The 23,235-nt window shown below is 41.3% G+C and overlaps 1 protein-coding gene across 1 annotated transcript in view; it reads right to left on the reverse strand.

The window, feature by feature from the left end:
* Positions 1-590: 590 nt before the first annotated feature.
* slc22a13b (solute carrier family 22 member 13b) overlaps positions 591-23,235 on the reverse strand; it is a 37,251-nt gene continuing 14,606 nt past the window's right edge. The window contains exons 3-10 of the mRNA XM_043687914.2: positions 20,770-20,924; positions 14,935-15,103; positions 13,813-13,933; positions 10,710-10,804; positions 10,403-10,614; positions 6,551-6,659; positions 4,025-4,234; positions 591-1,164 (exon numbers count right to left, since the gene is read on the reverse strand). Of these exons, the coding sequence (XP_043543849.2) occupies positions 1,077-1,164; positions 4,025-4,234; positions 6,551-6,659; positions 10,403-10,614; positions 10,710-10,804; positions 13,813-13,933; positions 14,935-15,103; positions 20,770-20,924 (1,159 nt within the window). The 3' untranslated portion in view covers positions 591-1,076. The remainder of the gene's footprint in view (positions 1,165-4,024; positions 4,235-6,550; positions 6,660-10,402; positions 10,615-10,709; positions 10,805-13,812; positions 13,934-14,934; positions 15,104-20,769; positions 20,925-23,235) is intronic.

Below are 23,235 nucleotides of genomic sequence, written 5' to 3' on the forward strand. Positions count from 1 at the left end.
GTGTCTGCTGAACAGCACAGTGACATAATGAACATGGTATCTCTGGCTGAGGCCAAAGTGCAAAGTGTCAAGGCAAAGCGAGGATGCTGTGGTTCAAAGTAAATGAACCAAAGAAAATACATCCCTCAGCTTGCTGCAACTTTACAATGATGTTTTTCCTTGCACCCTGCAGTGCAGTATTGAAGTGCCAAAGTGTACTCTAAATAGACCAGAGATATGTCATGAGGGTTCTCAGAGGTTGGCACATGTCAGATGTCAATGGTATGTGTGTGTGTGTGTGTCAAGAATTTTCTGTGTTTACTTTACAAATAGCAGGTGGCTGTACAGGAAGCTGCATATTAATAAGGTGAGATGTACATTAAATAAGTTCATTAACAGAAAACAATCTATTTCTCTGAACTCTGGGCTCAGAGTGCTGCTTCTGTGATTGGTGTTCCTATGTTATGCTGCTGATATCTTCAAAATACTTATTTTTACGTGTTTCCTCTTGAAAGTTCCAAATGTTTGACTCCTGCCCAGGACTCTTGTGACTTGAAGATCTCCTATCCAACATCGTATAGACAAAATACGTCTGCTTCATTGTCCTCATTTCTGTCTTTAATTTAGTAGCCTTAATAACCGTGAGAGTCAAATAGACTTTTAACAGCTCTTATCAGATTCCTGCTTAATGAGCAGTGCTGACTCTACCTTGCTACTTGTTCCTGAGAAATTGGCCACTTTTCCCATCAACCCTGTAGATACTCAAGTGTTCTGGAATTAAGATGCAGCCATATAGCTACAAAAACTGATGGACTCCAATCACTGGCATTGATATACACCAGTGGGCATTTTCAGTCACATACAATGACATTTTCCTATAATTAACTGTGTCTGTCAATTATGTTTCTTCTTGAGTTGAATTTACTAAAACACAATGAATCAATCTTTTTCTTAAAATCAAGATCTTAGCAATACTGTTCTGTGGCACAGTTAATATACTGATGTTTATTGAAAATGAATATAATCCACTATGCAGAATAGAGCTGAAGATTTATAGCTGTGTGGCTCAGAATTTCTGTTGTGATGATTTTTTTGCTTTATAATCGGGTGCTCTCAATAAAGCTTCTGTTTTCTGCCGTAGTCTGATGGTGTCCATTTTCTAAGTCATTCTTACTATTCACTTTCCTAGGAGAGAGGGAAAGAGGTATTATATTACAATTTATAGTCTAAAACATAGGGTTGGCATTGAGGTATTGCCCATCATGAAAAAATCTAGAACTATGGAAAAACAGTTTGAGGTCTCCCATTTAAGACAAAGACGAGGCAGAATTAATTTTCTCAGAAGGCCATTAATCTTTGGAATGCCTTTCCGCAGAGAGAGGTTGAGGCTACATTATTGACTATTCCTCTCCTCATAAGACAGGTCATTGTCTCATTGTTTGTGCCATTGTGAAAGTTAGCTTGGAAAATCAGCTTGGAAAAGTATATCCCTTCAGTGTGGGGAGATTTCAAAACACAGTAGTAAAATACTGGAGAGGTGCTTTGATGTTGGTTGTTGGACTCCTCTTTGGGGTTTAGTGGTGGACATTTCACAATATGTAGAAAGACAATAAGTATGGAATTGATAGACGCTGATGTTAGAAATGAAACTTAAAAATCACACAACACCAGGTTATAGTCCAACAGGTTTAATTGGAAGCACTAGCTTTCGGAGCACTGCTCCTTCATCAGATGGTTGTGGAGTACAATGTTGTACTTACAATTGTGTACTTCACAACTACCTGATGAAGGAGCAGCGCTCCGAAAGCTAGTGCTTCCAATTAAACCTGTTGGACTATTACCTGGCATTGTGTGATTTTTAACTTTGTACACCCCAGTCCAACACCGGCATCTCCAAATCATTAGAAATGAAATGTGTTCCTTTCCCCAACACTGACAGCCTTCTCCCTCTGAACAAGCTAAAAACTTGGGCCTGGAGATTGCATTTGGTCACACTCTTTTGGCGCAATTCAAGACTATGGAAACATGAAAACAGAACCAGAAATTGCTGGAGGAGCTCAGCAGGTCTAACAGCATCTGTGGAGAGAAAGGAAGTTAAAACTTCGAGTTTAGTGACCTCGCCTCGTCCTAAAGAAGGGTCACGGGTCTCAAAATGTGAATTCTGCTTTCTCTCCAGAGAAACTGCCAGACTGAACAGTTCATCAACTTCTCTAACACCATCCAACCTGATCTTAAGTTCAGGTGGGCCATCTCGGACACCTCCCTCCCCTTACTGGACCTCTCTGTCTCCATCTGAGGTGACTGACTCAAAATGGATAACTATTTCAAACCTACCGACTCCCACAGCTCCCTGGACTACGCCTCCTCACAATCCTCCCCTCCTGTAAAACACAGAATCTCATACTTCCAATTCCTCTGTTTCCACCATATCTTCTCCCTGGAGGAGCAATTCCATTCTAGGACATCCGAGATGGCCTCCTTTTACAAGGACCTCAATTTCTCCACCCATGTGATCAACAATGCCCTCCAACGCATCTCCTCCACCTCCTCACTTAAACCTCATTCTTCCAACTGCAACAAGGATAGAACGCATTCCCCACCCCTGGTCCTCACCTTCCACAATACTAATCTTCAGATTCAGTACACTATCCTCCGCCATTTCTGCCACCTACAATCAGACCCCACCACCACAGATATATATCCCTCTCCACCCCTATCTGCATTCCACAGAGACTATTCCCTCATGACTCCCTTGTTAGGTCCACGCCCTCCACCAACCCACCCTCCACTCCTGGCACTTTCCCTTGCCACCGCACGTGATGTAAAACCTGCCACCATACCTCCTCCTCACCTCCACCCAAGGCCCCAAAGGATCGTTCCATATCCAGCAGAGATTTTCCCACATCCATCCACCTCATCTATTATGTCCGTTGCTCTAAATGTGACACGACGCTAACTTGTGGTATATTTCAGGGAACACCTCTGGGACACATGCACCAAACAACCCCACTGCCCTGTGGCCGACCACTTCAACTCCTCCTCCCACTCCCCCAGGGACATACATGTCCTGCGCCGCCTCCACCACCAAATCCTAGCCACCCGATGACTGGGGGAAGGACGCCTCGTCTTCTGCCTTGGGACCCTTCAACCACATAACATCAACATCAACCTTATTAGTTTCCAAATCTGTTCTATCCCTACCTCACACCAAATCCAACTCTCCAACCCGGCACTCTCCTCTTCACCTGTCCTACCTGACAATCTTCCTTCCCACCAGTCTGCTCCATGACCCCCACTGACCTATCACAATCACCTGCATCTACCTATCACCTTCACAGCTGTCTACTCCCCCAATTCTACCACCAGCTTCCTATTTATCTCTCAGTCTCCTCCACCTCCCCACACAGCCCCCCACATTTCTTATGAAGAGTGCGGCTCAAAACGTTGACTCTCCTGCTCCTTGGATGCTGCCTGACCTGTTGTGCTTTTCCAGTGTCACACTTTTCCACTCTAACTCTCTAGTATCTGCAGTCCTCATTTTCTCTCATGCTGCCAGGCCTGCTGATTTCCTCCAGCAATTTCTATTTTTGTTTCAAATCTTCAAAGTCTGCCGTTCTTCATTTTATCTTAGAGAACCATCACTTTAGAAACTGGCAGTGCTGATTAAGTTGGTCACAGACTCGGCGTGAAGTAATCGCCTCAGCAATATTTTGGTAATGCTGCTAATTTACAGGCCTTCCAAGCAACGCTAAAAATTAAATCAATTCATTGATGCTCAAGGCCAAACACTAATTAGAACATGTCAAAAAACTTTTGAATTTTTTATTGTACTAAGAAATTGATTCCCACACAAAAATAATTTGATAGTAAGTAGGGCTAAAATAAACACAGGTAAAAACAATGACTGCAGATGCTGGAAACCAGATTCTGGATCAGTGGTGCTGGAAGAGCACAGCAATTCAGCCAGCATCCGACGAGCAGCTGCTCGTCGGATGCTGCCTGAATTGCTGTGCTCTTCCAGCACCTAAAATAAACACACACTAACCATTTAGTTTTTCCAACTTGACTGGTTTGATCTGGTAGTTCTTTGTTGGCAGTCTCAGGTAGCAGGGTAGTCAGGGCTGTAGCAACTATTAGTGCAGAGCCAAAGAAGGCCATGTGGAGAGCTGGATAGTCATGTTGGAGAAGTACAAACAGGGGGACAAAAATGCCAGCTATCCGAGCTGACATGGACACCAAACCAAGGCCACTCTGTCTGTGTCACAAACACAAAAAAACTTGCTGGCATTACAGTCAACTTGCAGTACATATTCCGAATTTATAGCAATCAACTATCCATTAATCATAAACATTTGCTATCAACATAGGTATAGATTCTTAAATTACAAATAAAAACAGAAAAATTAGAAATATGCAACAAGAGAGAGAAAGGAGTTAACAGATGGAATTCTATCAATGGCAGACATTCCTGATGACACAACTGCAATTGTATCCAACGTTTGCTCTCACTTTTTGCCATTTCCCACAGGATTATCATAAACATTTAAAGCACTGGTGGTGTGCAGAGGAAACACATGCTCAAGGGAAATACAGCTAGGTTAAATCTGTTAAAACAAAAACAAAGAAAGCTGGACAGTGTCGGCAGGTCTGGCAGCATCTGAGGACAGAGAAAGAGAGTGAACATTTCGAGTTGAATGATTCTTCTTTAGACTGACTCTTCTTCATTTCTGAAGAAGAATCTTTGGACTTCGAATGTTAACACTATTTTTGTCTTCACAGATGCTGCCAGACCTGTTGAATATCTACAGCATTCTCCGTTTTTACTTCAGATTTCCAACACCCAAAGTGTTTTGCTTTTAATTCAGTCTGCTGCATTGAGTTTAAGTTAAAAAGCTAATATTGGTTAGAATCACTTGGTCAGCAGACTAATTTGTAAGTTTTGCTTTTTTTTTGTTTAACTTTGGAATTATGCTTTGATCTTTCAGTTTAATCCAAGAGTTCTCCATATTTTTTCTTACCTTTGGCTCTTGCACATGTTGTATTCTTCAAATTGACAATTGTCTATCAAGTCAATTTCCAGAAACTATCTGATTTGTGAGCAAAGATTTCAGAGCAGGTTATTGGATATCTATTGGCCTGAAGCCTTCTCAATAAAAGATTTTTAGCTTTGTTGTTAGATAGCATCAACTAGGTGGAAAAACATTGAGTTGACAAAATGTGATGGAGGTATGTGCTTCGCTGAGTGCCCACTTCACTTCTTCCATTTGTGTTCTGTGGACTTATGTATTTTGGGCACTCACCCACTAAGTTTCCATGAAAAAGTTTAGAAATTACAGTTTTACTATTCTATGCATACAGGGGACAACTCATGTTAATACTGATATGTCTGTAATCCATCCTGGTGGGAACTGAATTTACTCAAAGCTGAGCTTCTTTTTCCATATAGTGCTGATTGTGTTCTTTCTCTCAACAGCTCTCTAACTTTATTCAAGCCTGGCCATTCTCTTTGAGTACTAATGGAAAATGTTAACACTTGACTAAAACCAATGAACTGTGAGTTTAAATTGGATGATTCTATTTGTCACTCTGTTCCTGCTGATTGCTATATTAAGCTGGCAAATCTAAATGGGAATTACATTGGTCAATACCAATCAGGGATCAATGACATACTTATTATGAAGCTATAAATGTAACAGTATGAGGATGGAAGAAGCAGAGTGTTAAGGCCTCTGCTATCTGTGTTCCCACCTTCCTTTCTGCAAAGCCTTCTCTATTGTCTTCTTTTTCTCCTTGACTGTGGGGCAGAAGTTGATTTGCCAGCAACCAGTTTTCTGTCTCTTTATGCCTGCTATTGACATAGATGTTACTGGCAAAATTGGCTTTCACGCCCATCATTGAATGTGATTGAACAAAGGCTGCTTGGCCAACTTACAGACAGAAAAATTGCAGATAGTGGAATCCAAGGTAGACAAGCAGGAGGCTGGAAGAACATAGCAAACCTGAAGAAGGGTCACACCCGAAACGTTGACTTCTCCACCTCCTGATGCTGCCTGGCTTCCTGTGTTCCTCCAGCCTCCTGCTTGTCCAACTTGGCCAATTTTAGAGACTGCTCACCCACTATCTTCCGTGATTAGAGCCAAACATGATGCAGAGCACTCTAAGTGAAGGAAAATGGACTTCCTTCCTTTGCTGAATATATTAATTTTTTAAGGCTGATTTGTCACTACTGCTCCCAGCAATTTTTATTTCCAGTTTTCAAACTGAATTTAAATGTAGGTTGCCATTGTGAGACATGAACACCCTCATCTTTACTAATAGAAATGGATGACTGATCCAGCAACATATTCACCCTATGTTAAACCATAAACACTATGTTAAAGTGGTGACATTACTGGGTCAAAGTAGAGAGAGTTGCATTCTGCATTTAATATACACTACACCTGACCTGAGAACAGGCAACATTGAGTGCACAAAATAGATAAAGGAATCCACTCCGCCGTGAATAAACTCCATCAAAACTGATACATTTCCCACTTCTTCATTGCAAGATACCTTTTATAATTGATCATACCTGATCACAGTTGGGAATAATTCAGCAGAATAAATGTAGGCAGTGGAGAAGGAGCAGGAGATTCCCAGTTTTGCAATGACAGCAAGTACAGTGACTTCTAACAGCGTACCTGAAACACAAAGAGCAACACCCATAAAAGGGCCATTTCCTGATTTCTGCTTCTTTGAGACCTTTGCCCTACAAGGGAGTATATACTAATCAGAACATCTCCTGCACAAGGTTCGTGCTGAGTGTTTGTCCAGATTTTCTATCTGTGCCCTTGGGTGATGTTCCAGCCTGGGCTCAATGTTGGAAAGTTATGTATATTTGTCTATTGTCATATGAAATACAAGCCAACAGCTGATGCAGAGATCTGGATTAAGAATGGTGGGTATTGCCTTAAGTGAACATAAACTCCCCTGGAATTAGTTGTGTTCTGTCACACTCACCTATACATTCTGAACTTTCCTATTGCTGTTCTATTTTCTCTGGTCCCTGGTTTCCAGCTCCCTCTGTCAGATTGTCAGATTCTCAGAAATCCAACCTCACCCCTGTCTGTATGCAGTTATAGTAATGTATGAAATGTATGAGGAGCTCAGTGACTGATGGGGTGGGTTTTAACAGACCTCACCAACCAGGAGTGGTACGATGAGGCAAAGGGGAGAAGCCAGTACAATGTGGGGAACCTGGAAGTCAGGGCTACTTTTAATGAAGTGATAGTCTTGGCAGCTAGCCCAGAGAAACTGAGAGGACCAGGTGGGTCCACATGCTGACTGGGTGTGACAGTCACGTGGAAGATCGTTGATTCCAGAGGCAGAGCATATCATGAAAGTGACTAGCCTATTCCTGACGGAGTGCCTTCTGATCTGGGGTTCAGAGACAGGGTGGGGTTTTCAGGCTGCTATAAGGATCTGATTCCTTCATTGGGTGGAGGGGAATTTGGGCGATGGGTGGGTGCAGGTGAAATTAGATAAGATCGGACAACACAGAGAAAGATTCAAGGTCTCTTTTGTGGAAGACAGAGGCTGCTGGGAAGGAGGTCAGAAGGTTGGGGGGCAAGGGTTATTCTCAGATGGAGGCACTGTCTACTTTCTGGTGTTCTTTGCAGATAGTTTCTATCCTTGGCTGAGCTATTGAGCTACGTATTGTGGAATGACAAGACTTTAAACAAATTTCCCCATCACCTCAATCCCAAAAACCTTCCTCGCACCAAACCCACTTGAAGTTATCCCCTATAACCTTTTGTTTTCAAAGCTCTTTCAATTGGAAAATCAAACTATGTCTCTGTGAGTTGTTTTATTTAGCAGCCAATGAAGTAAGAATGCAAGTTTAAAATGTAAATGTCCCAAGTATGGATTCAGTTAATGTTCCTCAGTGTCTAACACCTCATTTCCAGGTTTCCATTATTCTACAGTGGAACAGATCCAAGCTGCTCAATTATATTTCAAACCATAACCTACTCCTATCTGTCCATTGGGTTGGAATTATTTGCTTTCTGCAGTGAGTTGCTATTTCTGAATATGCACTGCCTTAAAGCATGGTATAAATAGGTTGAAGACTAATTTTCAAAAGGATATTTGAAACAGACTTGAAAAAAGTTGCAGGGTTATGGAGAAAACACAGGGCAGTGTGGAATTGAGTAGATAGTTTTTTTTCAATGGATCAGCTAAAACATTTAATGGGCAGAATAGCCTTATTTTGTGCTGTAAGATCGTCTGCTACTTATTGTATGGGGGTCTGAAAGAGGTAGATACCACTCATAATGTTGCAGTCTCAAAGGTGTGAGACCTAGTATCTGGTCCTTCACAAAGTCTCTGCAATACTGTCTATCATAAAAATGTAACATATTGTGATTTTAAATTAAAAAAAAACAGACTGAGAGAAATAGATTAGGCAGGCTAATAGGAATTTATTAACATTGGTATTGCTACAAAAGTTATCAGTGTAGTACATGAAGTTTTCAGAGAGAAGATTCTTGAGTTGTTATTTTGGGCTTAGGGGAAACATCCATAGCATTAAAAATAGTTACAGTTTGAGGCAGTTTTCAGAATAATTGGCTGAAGTTGGATGTGTTCCTGTGAAAGGGAGATGGTTAAGATTGTTGAGAAAGAGGTTATATCAGTGTAAGGAGTTTAGTTTAAAGGTTCCAAGTGAGAAATGTTTGGATAAAATGTTGAAAGGGTTATTTGAAGCTGAAAAAATCTAAGCTCTAAGAAGGGGCTATCAGATTCTTAAACTGGGAATTGAAGCCACAGTTAACTTAAGCCTTGGAGGAAATGTAATAGAGGGAACCCTCTCTGCTATGAGTACTGTTAATGAGGGATTTTGGATTAGTGGGGTTATATCTTTGTCATGTGTTTCAATGGATTTATATTTGTGCTAAACGTAAATAGTTTGGCTTATTCTATTTTATCTTAATTTCTGCTGTACAATGTTCTTCTTCTGTTTGATTGTTAAGCCAGAATTTACAGATTGCTCACTTGTGATTCAATGGAAGACTAAATTGTTAAAATCAAAGAACATGTAATCTATCAAGCCAGATATCAGATGGGGCTCTGACTTGTTCAGTAATAATATTAGCTGGAAGTAGTCCTTACTCAGGTCAATGGGGAGCAGGGTGGGCCAGCACAGTAGGTTAAGAGCATTGTCCCACTTTTAGTCCAGAGGTTTGGATATCGTCAATCAGACATTTTGGGCGGCCATGGCCAGGGGTCCATATTGAAACAGTCCAGAGATGGGCCATATCAATCCTGTAGACCCACTGCAAACAAGACTGGGGGGTTACAATATGTCAGTTAGGGAGCTGTGCACATATCATTCAGGTTTCCAATCACTCATCAGTGAGGGTATCCATTCAAGTCAGTCAAGGGAGTGGGCCACAGTCAATCCTGAGGCTCTGCAACTAAAAGGCAAGGCGCTGTGGTTATCAGGCCAATTGCTGCGTTAGACAATCCCGGGAGATTAACTGTGGGTAACATCCTTGGATGCAGAGGGGATAACAAGCGTGAAGGGTGGCAACTCAACGTATAGATTGGGAGAAGGACACAATACAGCGTGGGAAAGAAGGAGTTATTATAGAAGTGGGAGGAATGGGAATGAGGGGGGGCTCATTGACAGTCAGAACCACCCTGGCTTGAATGGGTGAGGGGCAGTGTGCTACCACATCTGGTACAAAAGGTGGAATGCCTCAGGCTCAGGGGGTGAAGTCAGGGAGATGAACTTGGTTTGGACAGATAAATGAGTTGGGCGGAGATGTGGGGAAGATCCAAGTCTCAAATGGCTAATAGGGATGGCAATGAAGAAGAACTGTCAGTCTCTCCCCTTAACTGAAGCATGGTGACTTTCAGTTTAAACAATCACCAGTTGCCTCTCTCTAACATGTAAGCAGCCCTATGGTCTGGCAAAATTGTGGTGCCTATGTTTCTTGTCACCGGATTACTAATGGAGACATGACGTTGAATTCAATAAAATATCTGGAATTTTAAAAAGTCTAATGGTGACCACATAACCATAATTGATTGTCATAAAAACCAATATGTTCCACTAGTAAGGATGTAGACATAGTTCTAAGAGCTAAAGAGACCAAAGATTTTGGGATTAAAGCAGTCATGGGATTCTGAGTTTGGATGATCAACCATGATAATATTGAATGGGGGAGAAGGCTTGACAGACTGAGTGGCTAACTCCTGCTCCTATTTCCTTTGTTACTATATTTCTAATGTCTTTTAGGGATAGAAGTTTGTCATCTGTAATCTAATGCAATAACTGCTGGCCTAACTAGTGACACCCACATCACATGAAAGAATAGAACAACAACACCATTTTGAAAAGAGAGTTTAGGATTGCCACGTCAGCTCTGTCACACATTCCTACCTTCTGGAAAAAATAATGTAAAGAGGCACGAGATTCCGCTGAGCAACAGGAAACCTCCCTGACATTTTTTCCGACCAAATATGTTCAGCAGCCAAATGCAAGAGAAACGCATGAGGTCCACCAGACCAAAGATGAGTTGTGTTAAGTAAATGTTCACGCCAAAGCTCCCAACATTAAAGGCCAATCCATAATACACAAAGCTGTTTATGAACCTGTTGGCAAAGATAATGAATAGAGAATTATATACAAATCAGTGCAACACAGCATTGTAAATTAATTTGCTTATTGAGGAAAAATTCAATATTACCAGATGCTAACTAAAATCAATGTAATTCTCCTCAGCTTTGATGTCTTGAAAAGATCAAAAATGGTGGCTTTCTGGACTTCTTTCTCAGTCACGAGCTTGAAAATAAATGTGGTCACATTAGACATCCAGTATCAGTAAAGTTAAAGCAGCTGACTGAGTCATGACCATTCATGATTATGGTTGAACAAATATATTTAAGTTTCTCCAAGTTAGAAACATTGGACAATACTGTACTTACTTAGTTCCCCTCAGCTGACATGGCTTCCTCCATCCATATTGCACACTATTTCCCAGTTATCAGACAATGCCAATTGCCAGATGATGTAGACAGATACACCATGTAGGGAGTTCTTGGCTCTTACATCCCCAGTTTCCAACCTCCTTACATAGGAACAATTTACCTTCACTCAACATGGCCCTGTCATCTCATCCTCAGTGCATAGTACAGCTGAGGACAGAAACTTCCAGTAAAGAAAAATGCACCCATCTTACGCAGCGGGAAATCTTCACCTGAACCGATGCAGTACTGTTAAGGCAAAGATGTTTAGTCCTAATATCCAATCTACATCCCTCTTTCAGAATCTGGCATTATTGGAGACTGCAGTGCAGCATAATTAAGTGCCTCAGTAAACATAGGAACACAGGAACATAGGAGCACGTGTAGGCCATTTATCCCATCAAGCCTGCCCTACTATTCAATATGATTATGGCTGATCATCCACTTCAATGCCCTTTCCCAACAATATTTCAATTTCCTTTTACATTATAGGTAGTTTTGAAACCTATCAGTCTCTATATATACTCAAAGGCTGAGCTTCCACTGCCCTCTGTTAGAGAATTCCAAAGAATCATAGCCCTCCAAGTAAAAATATCCCTTCATCTTGTTCCTAACTGGCTTCCTCCTTGCTTTCCTTGCTTTTAAAATGTGTCCCCTCATTCTATACTCCAAAATGGGGGCATCTTACCTGCACCTATTCTGTCTATCCCTTTAAGTCTTCTCTAGGTTTCAATGGGATCACGTCTCATTCTTCTGAATTCTAGAGAATATAGACCCAGTTTGCCCAATCTCTCTTCATAGCACAGTCCCACCCTCCCAGGAACCAGTTTGGCAAATCCTGGTTCACTCCTTCTATGGCAATAATATCTTTCCTGAGATAAGGAGTCCAAAACTACACACAGGAGTCCAGGTATGATCTGACCAAACCCTTAAAGAATTGAAGCAAGACATCATTATTCCTTGTAATAAATGCTGACATACCATTAACCTTTCTAATTCCTACTGCATGTTAACCTTCAGTGACTTATCAACAAGGACACCAAGGTCCCTGTGCACATCTACACTTACTAATCTCTTACCATTTAAGAAATACTCTGCACATCTGTTCCTCCTCGCAAAGTGTATAATTTCACATTGTTACCACTTTATATTCCATCTGCCATGTTCTTGCCCACTCAGTAAGTCACTCCAAATGTTGTTAAAGCCACTTTGCATCTTCCTCACATTACCACCCAGCTGTGAATCATCAGCATACTTGGAAACTTTGAACTTGAACACCAAATGAAAAAGGATCAATGACTTGTTTTTAGTTTGAAGGCATCTTTCATGACCTCAGAATGTCCCAAAGTACTCCACAGGCAATTAGCCATTTCTGAAGTTATTATTGCAATTAGGCAAAGCAGCTGTTAATTAAGGTATAGCAAAGAGATTAATGACTAAATATTCTGTTTTGAGCACTATTAATTGAGGCATAGATTGGAGAATTCCCTTGTTGTTTATCAAATAGAAATATGGGATCTTTTGTACTGCCTGAAAGAGCAGTGGATGTATTTGTTGAACATTTCCTCCAAAATGCAGTATGATAGAACAACGGTTTCTGCATTGCAATGTCTGCCTAGATTGTATGCTTCAGTGTAGAATGGAGCTTGAATGGTCTGGCTCAAGTCAAGAGAGACTGAGTTTTGACACTGGGCATCATGTTCTGCTGTAGAGGGCAAAAGTAGCAACTGACAGGAACTGGCATTTTGCCAGTACGGTAAATTGAAAGGCTACTGCCCAATTGAGGATAGCTGCCAGTCCCCCAAGAGCTGCTGACTCAATGAGAGGGCTGGCAGCTGCCCAGCCTTGACAGCCCCATGAGTAGAGGTTACCTTTGCTAAGGCAACAGCCCCAGTAATAGGAATAGTCCAATGGAGAGCTACCTTCAGAGAGCCATGAGGTTTCGGGGAGGAGGTTGCAGGGGCTGGCATGGAGGGGCCAGCAATTGGAGATGAGAAGTGATAGGGATGGTGTAAGGTTGTAGAGTCATGGGCATTGGTGTTGCCTTTGATGTGAGAATGGCCCTGACTACATTGGGCCTTAAGAATTGATAATGACGTTGCCACAAAAGAAGATCCCCGGGTACCTATAGTCTAACCATAGTAGGCTCAATGCCCCCAATTTCCAGAATGGTCTTTAATTGTGACATTAATTGATTCAGTTGACTGTTCCCTGGGCATCTCTAATGCTCAGAGGGCTGAATGCCCTACTCTTGCTCCTTTTTTGGGCTATGTTCCTACTCATGACAATCTGCCACTAGGAAGACATTAGGCTTAGATGTCAATCTTCACCTGGCCTTATTGACAGCCCTCTCAACTCCCAGCCTTCCCTCAAAATGGGCCAGCAAGATTCAGCCCAACATTTTGAGCCATGAGCCAAGACTGATACACTTTGAGTTGTAACAGGATTGCAAGGCTTGGGGCCTGCTGTCGGGGTCTCATCCCAAAACCAAATTTATAATTCATATTCTAGTTGAGTACTGAATGAGCGTTACATTGTCAGAGGTACTCTCCTTTATATGAGGCACGAAGTATGGTACTGCCTGTTCAGGTGGTTGTTTTCTTCATACTATTTGAAGTGTAACAGGAGTTTCTAGAATGCTGATTCATCATGTATCCTTTGTGTTTGGTTAGATATTGTGATTCAAGCACTTTGAGTCGTAATAAAATCCCATGCCAATTTATTAACTTGACTATGGCATTAACCTTTTCTTCTCAACAAGCTTGACTGAACATAGTTATTATTACTGAAGTAATTTCTTGAAACATTTCAACTGTGATAAAATACCTTGTCAAACAACGTTTCAGGTATCACCCTTTTGTTTATTACTGCTGCATTCATTATATACTTCTTGGCTGCTTCATATTGACCTTTTGTTATAAGCCATCTTGCAGATTCAGGGAGGACCCTGCAGAAAATACAATAATACAAGAGTTTGATGCCATCGTATCCTCAATGTTTGTGTAGCCGAGATGGGACGAGAGGGTGGAATAGGAGGAGGTACCGCAAGGAGGGGGATTTCTCCTGTCTGACTCGTAGAAGCCTGCTTCTTAGGGTCAGGTTGACTATGTGGCTAGGGAACCTGTCGTGGATGAGGCAGGATATAACTGAGTCCTTGGGTGTCTGCACCTTGCTATCAAAATTCCCATGGGGAAGGAGTGAATCATTCGGAGGAGGACAGGGGAGTTGAACTTCAATACTCCTAACAGCCGTCAGTCACATTACCCATGCTAATGTTGCTTTGATGTCAATAGTGGCAGCTGTTGGACACAATGCCAACTATCATTTACCTATTTTAAATACATGCAGTCATCGCTTGGCCACGTTTCTTCCTCGTCTGTCCAAATTGGGAAACAAATGTTCTGCGAAACATCTTGATAAGCTTTAGTAGGTTAAACAGATTATATAAATGCAAGTTTCTTTGGTGTTAAATACAGTGGCAGTGGAAGACATTCTGGTAGGCTGAGGGATCTCATGCCTTTAAAAACTTGATTAATTGAAGAAATGGGCCAATTTAGTTCCTGGTTCAGATTTCTTGCTGCTTGCACCAAGAAGAGAGTTAATGGCCACTTTGAAGGAAATATCTCTGAACAGAAATCTCCCTCAGATATACTTCCAGAACTCTGCAAGACTTGAAAATGCCTTTACAATTGTTATAAGGTAAACAGGCCTTTAAAAAAGCAGGAGAGCAGTAAAGCTCTAGCAGCTAAAGGGATAAAAGAGTTCAAGGTGATTTGATAGAGCTCTTTAAAATTATGAATGTGTTGGATAGGTTAATGTGGAGAGAATGTTTCCTGTTGTTGGAAAACCAAAAGTAAGATAATTATTAATAAATTCAACAGGGAAATAAGGAGCACTTGACACTGATGACAGAATGGAAATTTACAAAAGTTATGGAAAATACTTCACCATATATAAGGCAGAAAAATAATCATTGGACATGAGATAGTTAATTGCAGCATTCTCCAGTCACGTATCCCATAAGCCAGTCCAGCCAGAACCATCTGCCCTAATGAAAAGGCACAGTGCGAGAGGACAATTGTAAGTGTTCGCTGTGATACACCAGACCATTCTGCACCTGCAAATACACAAAATTAGCATGATAGATTTTAAGCCATGCTCCAATGTTATAGTTGCAAATCTCCATCCATCTCATTATTATTGTTAATCTTACAAGAAACACATACCCAGCAGGTAGAAACAAAGTAATGGAGTTTTCCCATTAAAAATAAACAAGCTTTGTTTGAAGACTGAGATATTCCTCTAAAATAAGACATCTTCCCATTTTAAAGTATTTAAAATGTTTGGGGAATTCATTAAGAAACATATATACACAAAAATGAGTTGTCTGTTCTGCCCCAAGCCTGATGGGCCATTTAATTAGATTATAGATACCTGATGTCTTTTTACTTGACTTCACTCTACAGCCCATGGTACACAAAAAATATTTATCAGTCTTTAAAGTTTTGAATAACTTAACACATACTTTGTTTTGACAGACAAAGTTCCAGAATACTTACTGCCTTTTTAGCGAAAAATATTTCCAGATTTCACCCCTAACTTTAAGATTACATGCAGTGTCATAATTCTGGTTATCTGTTTCTAATCTCCAGTTTAATTTGCTGTTCCACTACTTTTCTTTTCACACCAACCCCAATCAGGAGCACTCAAGGACAATCTGTTCATCATTTACCATTGTTGAGTAGTCACTTGTTTAATATATAGTTACAGCTTTTACACAGAGTATTCATAGTTTGGCATTCAGATTATTCATACACTTATAATTCGTACATGGAATGTGTGAATATCTGTCAGAGCTGCTGCAGGCAGAGCAATCCCATGTACGAATGTTGGCAGAGTCCAACCATGACTTGGATGATGCAATTTCTGACATGGGAATGCACTGAGTGTGTGGAAATCCTCATGGAGTGGTCCATGGGAACATTACACCATTGAGGGGCACATACAAACCTCAATAGTATGATGCTGTATATGAGGCCTATGGATGAGCCAGCAATACATGCCTCCATTGCCAAGAGCTGAACAACTCCAGCAATCATTGGAGTGCATATGGTACCTGAAAGGAGAGAGGAAGAGCAGGCTGAAGGTGATGGAAGCTCCTCTCAGGGCTTTGATAGCTGAAGGCAGATCCTTGACCTTTTTGGTATTAGCACTGCCTATTGGTGTGATGACTGGGGCAGTCGCAAGACCAGTATAAGAGCCCCCGGTATTCTTGGAGTCAGTAAGGCTCATAGGAGGCTCCAGAGGCCTCAGGCTGAGACCATTTCATTACCAGTGCAGCAGTTTGCTGCTTCCATATTAACTCAGTGCACAGGGACAGCTCTGATGGAAGTGACCATAAGTGACTGAGTGAATACATAGACTAGTGTGTCATTGAGTGATATTGATTTGTTAAGTCCAGAAACCTTGAATGTTTAATCAGAGTTAGAGGTCTAGAATTTCACAGCATAACCACTCTTGTATTTACTGATGTGCAACAGTTGATAGTGACAAGGTGTGGAATCAAATAGATAGATGGTTTGTAAAAATAAGGGCATCATTAGCACCTACAATACCTGAGGCTGTGATATATAGTGATGGCTTGTACAGAGGGATGGTAGGGGTCTCTCATGAAAGGTCAGCATGGCCATCTTTAGGAAGACCTTCTCAGTTTGGTGGCTCTCTGTGTGTCTCTGGTAATTAGTGAGTCCCACCACCATGGCATCATGTGATCTTGGGGTAATTATTGGTCAAGCTTACTGTCAGAATTGACTCATTACTCTCTTCAGGTTGTTAAAACATCTTGTACTGTTGCCTATCTTTGAAAAATGCCACCAGTGATTGACACTGTGGGATTACCCATTGACTATAAGATAATAAGAAATAGGAACAGGAGCAGGCCATTTGGCCCCTCAAGCTTGCTCCACCGTTTATTAGGATCGTTGCTGATCCGACATGCCTCACATCCACCATCCTGTCTTTTCCCCTTAACCTTTGATTCTCTTACTAATCAAGAATCTACCTATTTCAGCCTTAAATATACAGAAGCTCTCTGCCCCCACAGACAAGGAATTCCAAAGACTTATAACTCTCAGAGAGAAGAAATTCCTCCTCACCTCAGCCTTAAATTGGTGCCCCTTAATTCTGAGAGTGTACCCTCTGGTCCAAGACTCGCCCATGAGGGGTAACATCCTTTCAGCATTTACCCTGTCAAACCCCATAAGTTTCAATGAGATCACTTGTCATTCTTCTAAACTCCAATGAATCGAGTCCCAACGTGTTTAGCCATTACTCCTAAGGCATCCCTCCATACCAGGGATCACCCTAGTGAACCTTCACTGAGCTGCCTCCAATTAAATAATATCTTTCCTTAGAAAGGGGACTAAACTGCTAACAGTACTGCAAATGTGGTCTCAGCAGTACCTTGTCCAGGTGCAGTAGGACTTCCCCTCTCTTCTACTGCAACCCCCTTGAAGCAAGGGTCAACGTTCCATTAATCTTCAAGATTCCCTGCTGCACGTGTGCACTAGCTTCCTGTGTTTCATGCACAAAGCTCCCACGTCCCTTATATGTTGCAACTTTCTATAGTTTTTCTCCATTTAAATAATACTCTATTCTTTTGTTCTCCCTTCCAAAGTGAATAACTTCAAATTTTCTCACATTATACCCCATTTGCCAACTCCTTTCCCACGCTATCAATACCTCTCTGAAAAGTGTTTGAGTCCTTCTCGCAACCTGCCTTCCCACCTATTTTAGTGGCATCAGCAAATTTAACTACAGTAGATTTCCTCCAAGTCATTAATACATATTGTGAACAGTTGCATTGCCAGCACTGATCCCTGTGGGAACTCCACTGGTCGCAAGTTGCCAACCTGAAAAAGAACCCCTCATCTCCACTCACTGTCTCCTGTTCATTGGCTAATTTTCTAACTATGGTAATAAACTACCTCCAACAGCATGGCTCTTACCATGGCTCTGCTTGCTCTGTTTCACTGACCATCTTCTCTGCTTCTGGCCCTTAATATGACATGCAAAGCCACCTTTGTTCTTGGTAACAGGACTTGCTGCCTTCACATAAGATCCAATCTGTAGTTTTCACATTGCTGTTTGATATATCAATGAAACTGACCCTCTGACTCACACACCTTGCACTGGGTAGCATGAGGCAGCCTTCTTTCCTCTATGTACCCTCCTTATCCAATCTAATGGCTTCCTTATGCTGTTAAAGCTCTCCTTACCAGTGCACAGCATCTTTATGTTGTTGCATCTCCATCTCTATGCTGCTTTCCCTCTCATTGGAAAAGTCAATGTTTGAAGAAGCCTTAACATGCGATGGACCTATAACCTTGTCCTGGCTCCAATCATTATTATGGGCCTGGTAGACACCTTTCAATTAGGAACATTTCACTTTGGTTGTACCACTGCAACACCTCCAGACTGGAAAATCCCACAGCCTGCAGACAGCTTCACAATTTGGCTGCCAGTTCCTACCAAAGTTCACCAGCTGCTTGCATCTCACCCTCTTTGAGTAAATGAATCTCTAAGCCTGCAGATATCTTGTGCACTATCAGTGAAAATAAGAAAAGTTTAGAAAAATACCTGACTATGGGCTATTTAATGACTTAATTCTCTGCCTCCTGCCAAATATGTGAGTGGCTTCAGACTTGTGGTTGTCTCAAACCAAATGTGGACATTTTATTTTGCTGAGAATAGTTCTAAAAGTCCAGTCTTTGTGAAAAGGCTGTTTGCCCACTTGGACAGCTTGACCTATAAAGATGGCAGTGTCAGCAGGTATTGCTGCGAGACTGGGAGACTCCAGTCATGCTTGAGAGTCTTTCAACAGGTATGTGGAACAGCTGGAGATATCTTTCACTTTTAATAATCGTCTTGGATGTTCCTGGTTATCTGACTGTAAATCAGGGAAACAAAAAGGGTGGTACATATAACTGAAGCAGGCTCAGTGATACGATTCTTGAGAATAATACACTGAAGAGTTTGTTTCCCTTAGCTAAACTAAAATATATGCTGCGGTCAGACATCATGAGTAAACTTCAGCAGTGCGATAACCCAAGCCAGCAAGTTAGCTGTTTGGAACAAGAGATCAGTTACTTAGTGAACATATTGGAGACTAGATTGTGGCTTTGGAAAAACTGTCCATCTAACAGATGTTTGGATCTATTTCATTTCATAGGGTTGCCATTTATTGTTTCTTCAGCCTCTGAAATTCTTCAAAGGGGAATGAATCACATTTTGCAAGGAATTCAGCAAGGAGTGTGTTATTTAGATGACATTATTAATTTTGCTCACACCGGCAGACCCACGATAGCAAATTGAAAAAGCTGCTTCACATCTGAAAGACCATAGAGCTCAGGCAAAAGCACTCAAAGGTTTCAAAATTTGAGAAAGTATTTGCTTTTCCAGGTGAACCATGATAGGTTAGACCCTACCCAGAATAATGTTCAATCAACAAAACACTGGAAATTGTCCTGAATACAGAAGCAACTTCAACACAATTTGTGCCTGAAGCCAGTTAAGATCCAAGCCCAAGTCCAAGTCAGATAGACATGGCTGATGAAAGGAAATTGAATTGAAGGTTGAGGGAATAAAATAGACTCGGTTAGAAAAAACATTCTCCTCAGCGTCAGACCTAAAAGTGTCAAAGTCCCTCCTCCAATTCTAATCAGTAAAGTCAAGAAATAGGAAGCCAGTGGTTAAGTTAGATTTGTAAATAAATATAAAAAAGAGATGTTGAAGTTTAATGGAATTCCTCTTTCAAGACTCGGCTTCCTCGACACAGATGCTACCAAATCCGCTGAGGTTCTTCAGCAATTTCTGCTTTTGTTTCAGATTTCCAACATTCACAGGTTTTGGTATTTTGTACAGTATTTAACTCCCTTCCACTTGGCATTTTACTTTCTTCAACAGGAGATCATTTCCCAAGTCAGAACACAACATTGCCTGTTTGCATCTATCAGTTTTCTTTACACTTTCTGAACTGCTGATGAGCAAGGCTCAATCAATTATCTGAAATAGTTCCACGCTGGGACAGGAAATCAACAGCAAAACATTGTTTGTAATGTAATTTAAATTCGTGGAATTGGTTAACATACTGAGTTATAGAAATACAACCTGATAATTAAATACCTAATTGTAGTACATTATTGTTGCATTTTAGGTTAAGTGAAGCATAAATACTGACTGCAGCCAGTCAATTGCTTCTAGCCACTTCTACGTTGTAAATGCAAGCTGTAGCAGGTAAAGGGCAGTATATTATATTAGTTCATGGAACATCTTAGCCAGCATGAGATTCTTGATCAGTTTGGGACTCAAGGGTTATGGACAAAGGGCAGGAAGTGGATGTGAGGAATGTCAGAACAGCCATAGTCCGAGTGAGTAGGCTCAAGCAGCTGAACGGCCTACTCCTGTTCCTGTTTCTTATGGTTTCGTTGCCCATCTCAGATTATGTTTAAGAATCAATCACGTTTCTGTAGGCCTGGAGTCATCTGAGTGGATAAAGATGGCCGACTCCTTTCCCTAAAGGTCTTTAGTGAAACAGATCAATAATGGTCACAATTATGTTAGTTTTTAATTTCAGATTTTAAAAAAAATTGAATTCAAATTTCACCACCTGCCATGGATTCGAACCCATAGTCCCAGAACCTTAGCTGGGAGCTATGGATTTGAAAACTAGTGACATTACCACCATGTACCTCCCCTTTTCCAAATTGAGTGCTTTCCTTATACCTAAGACGAAGTTGTTAATTAACATGCCAGACACTGATGCACCGACAACAAACTGCAGAGCCAAGAATAGGTTGAAACTTGGCACAAACGCTGCTCCCACAGCACTGGCGAGTTGAAGATTCAGTGACAGCAAAACAATTGGGCGTCGGCCAAACCTACAAAAAAAAGGACATATCATGAATTATGTGCCTTGGTCTTTACCCAACCGCTATCCTCTACAAGGACAATAACTCCAAAAGTATTTTAACGGACTCATGAGTAATCTGGGCTGAATCTCAGCCTTAGCAGTCAGTTCAACTATACTCTCTGCTGGTTACCATGTGCAGTGACAAGTGGACTTTGCCAGTATAGTTTTAGCTGAGAGTCTGGAGCAACATTAGGAATTTAGCTCCAGTTGCATGAATGAACATGAGGAATGTATAAGATCAGTCTTGGTTCTGAGGTGAATATTTGGACAACAGTGCAAGAGAAAATAAGGATTTTTATTTTATTCATTCATGGGATATGGGCATCACTGGGGACTGAGCACTTATTGCCCATCCCTAATTGCTCACAAGAAAGTGGTGGTGAGCTGCCTTCTTGAACTGTAGCAGTCCCCTTGGTGCAGGTAGGCCCACAATGCTATAAGGGAAGGTGTTCCATGGTTTGTCCCAGTGACACTGAAGGAACGGTAATGTAGTTCCAAGTGAGGATGGTGAGTGGCTTGGAGGAAACCTTGTAGGTGTTGGTACTCCCATGCATCTGCTGCCCTTTGTCCTTCTGGATGGAAGTAGTTATGGACTTGAAAGGTACTGTTTAAGGAATCTTGGTGAATTTCTGTAATTCATCTTATAAATTGTATACACTTTTACTACTTGGCATCAGTAGTGGAGAGAATGAACCTTTGACAATATGGTGCCAATGAAGTGGGCTGCTTTGTCCATGGTGATGTCAAGCTTCTTGAGTGCATCCATCCAGGCAAGTGGGGAGTACTCCATCACACTCCTGACTTGTGTCTTGCAGATGGTGGACAGGATTTGCTGAATTCAGGATTCTGTGCCTCTCAACTGCTAGTGTGGCTAATCCAGTTCAGTTTCTGAATGGTAACTCATCAGCATGTTGATAGTGGGGTAAATTAGCGACGATAATATTAGTTATTGAATGGCAAGGAGCGATGGTTAAATTCTCTCTTATTGGAGATGGTCATTATCTTGCACTTGTGTGACATAATGTTACTTGTCACCTTTCAGCTCAAGCCAAGATAATATTTGGATTCCTTTATATTGTTTCATTGAACTTAGTGAGAGAATCTATAATTACAGTATTTGAATTATTTTGCAAGTATAGAATCATATAGCACAAAGGAGGGCATTCAGTCTACCAACGCCATGCCAAGTCATAGGAAAGAGCTGTCCAATTAGTCCCACTTATCTGCCCTTTCCCTATGGTCATTTAATTTTCCCTTTCCATGTATGTATTCAACAAAAGTTACCCAGGAATCTGCTTCCACTTCACTTTCACCTAATGTATTCCAGAGAGTGCTGTTCAGTGCCCATCCTTTGTTTTATGCTCAGGGTATCCCAAGAGCAGGCAGTTTTGAAATGCAATGCCCCTTTTGTAACTTCACAGTATTCTGATCCAATGGCATTATGGATGCTATCATAATTGCCTTAGTTTATAAATGAGGTTTGGGACCATTTCTGTGCTCCAACCCAGTCATTTATGAGGTTTGTCCAGCTTCCTGGAGATGGCTAATTAATAGGGTCATCAGCAAACCTCTCCGTTAATTAAGGACAGCAAGTGGATGGCACACACTGGAGGGCTAATTTGAGTGTCCAATATTTTGGGCAACAGGCAATCTGACCAGGAAATGTGGGTACTGCTGCTGCTATAGGTGGGAGAATGCATGATGCCTCAAGTTGGAGGTTAAAGAATCATTGTGAAGGGGAATCCTCTAACACCTGCAGCTTCAGGTAATTTTAGGGGAAATTAAAGGAGGTCTTGCTGTTAAATCCAATCTGGTGCCAGGAGGCTGCCTCCAGTCACCTGATGGTATTCCATTTCAGCACAGGGTTCACCCATCATAGTAAGGTTTGGGGGGCATCACCAGTTTATCTTTAAGTTGGTATTTGATTATTCCTAACTAGTAACTGACCAGATAGGCAGGTAGGATCTCAATCCTTTTGACCTCTCTCTGCATATGCTCCTTGCCACCTAAGTAATATCTTCTCAATTTATCTACACCAAAGCTGCCTGTTCTAAAACACACAATAAAGATAAGAGGTGGTACTTAGGCTAATTTAGTGAAATATATGTTTTTCATCATATTACAGGAAGACATGTTGGGAGCAGTGCCGGGCATGTCAACCTGGTGGAGCTACCCAAACAGGACTACTTGCATGCCAAACAGCATAAAGCAGTAAGTGATAGACAGAGCTGAGCGACCCCACAAATCAACAGGTGAGATCTAAATTTTGGAGTTATGTC

This window comes from Chiloscyllium plagiosum, unplaced genomic scaffold (assembly GCF_037043375.1).
Source record: "Chiloscyllium plagiosum isolate Xiang-an unplaced genomic scaffold, Cpla_swu_hap1 HiC_scaffold_4, whole genome shotgun sequence".
Lineage (NCBI taxonomy): Eukaryota > Metazoa > Chordata > Chondrichthyes > Orectolobiformes > Hemiscylliidae > Chiloscyllium > Chiloscyllium plagiosum.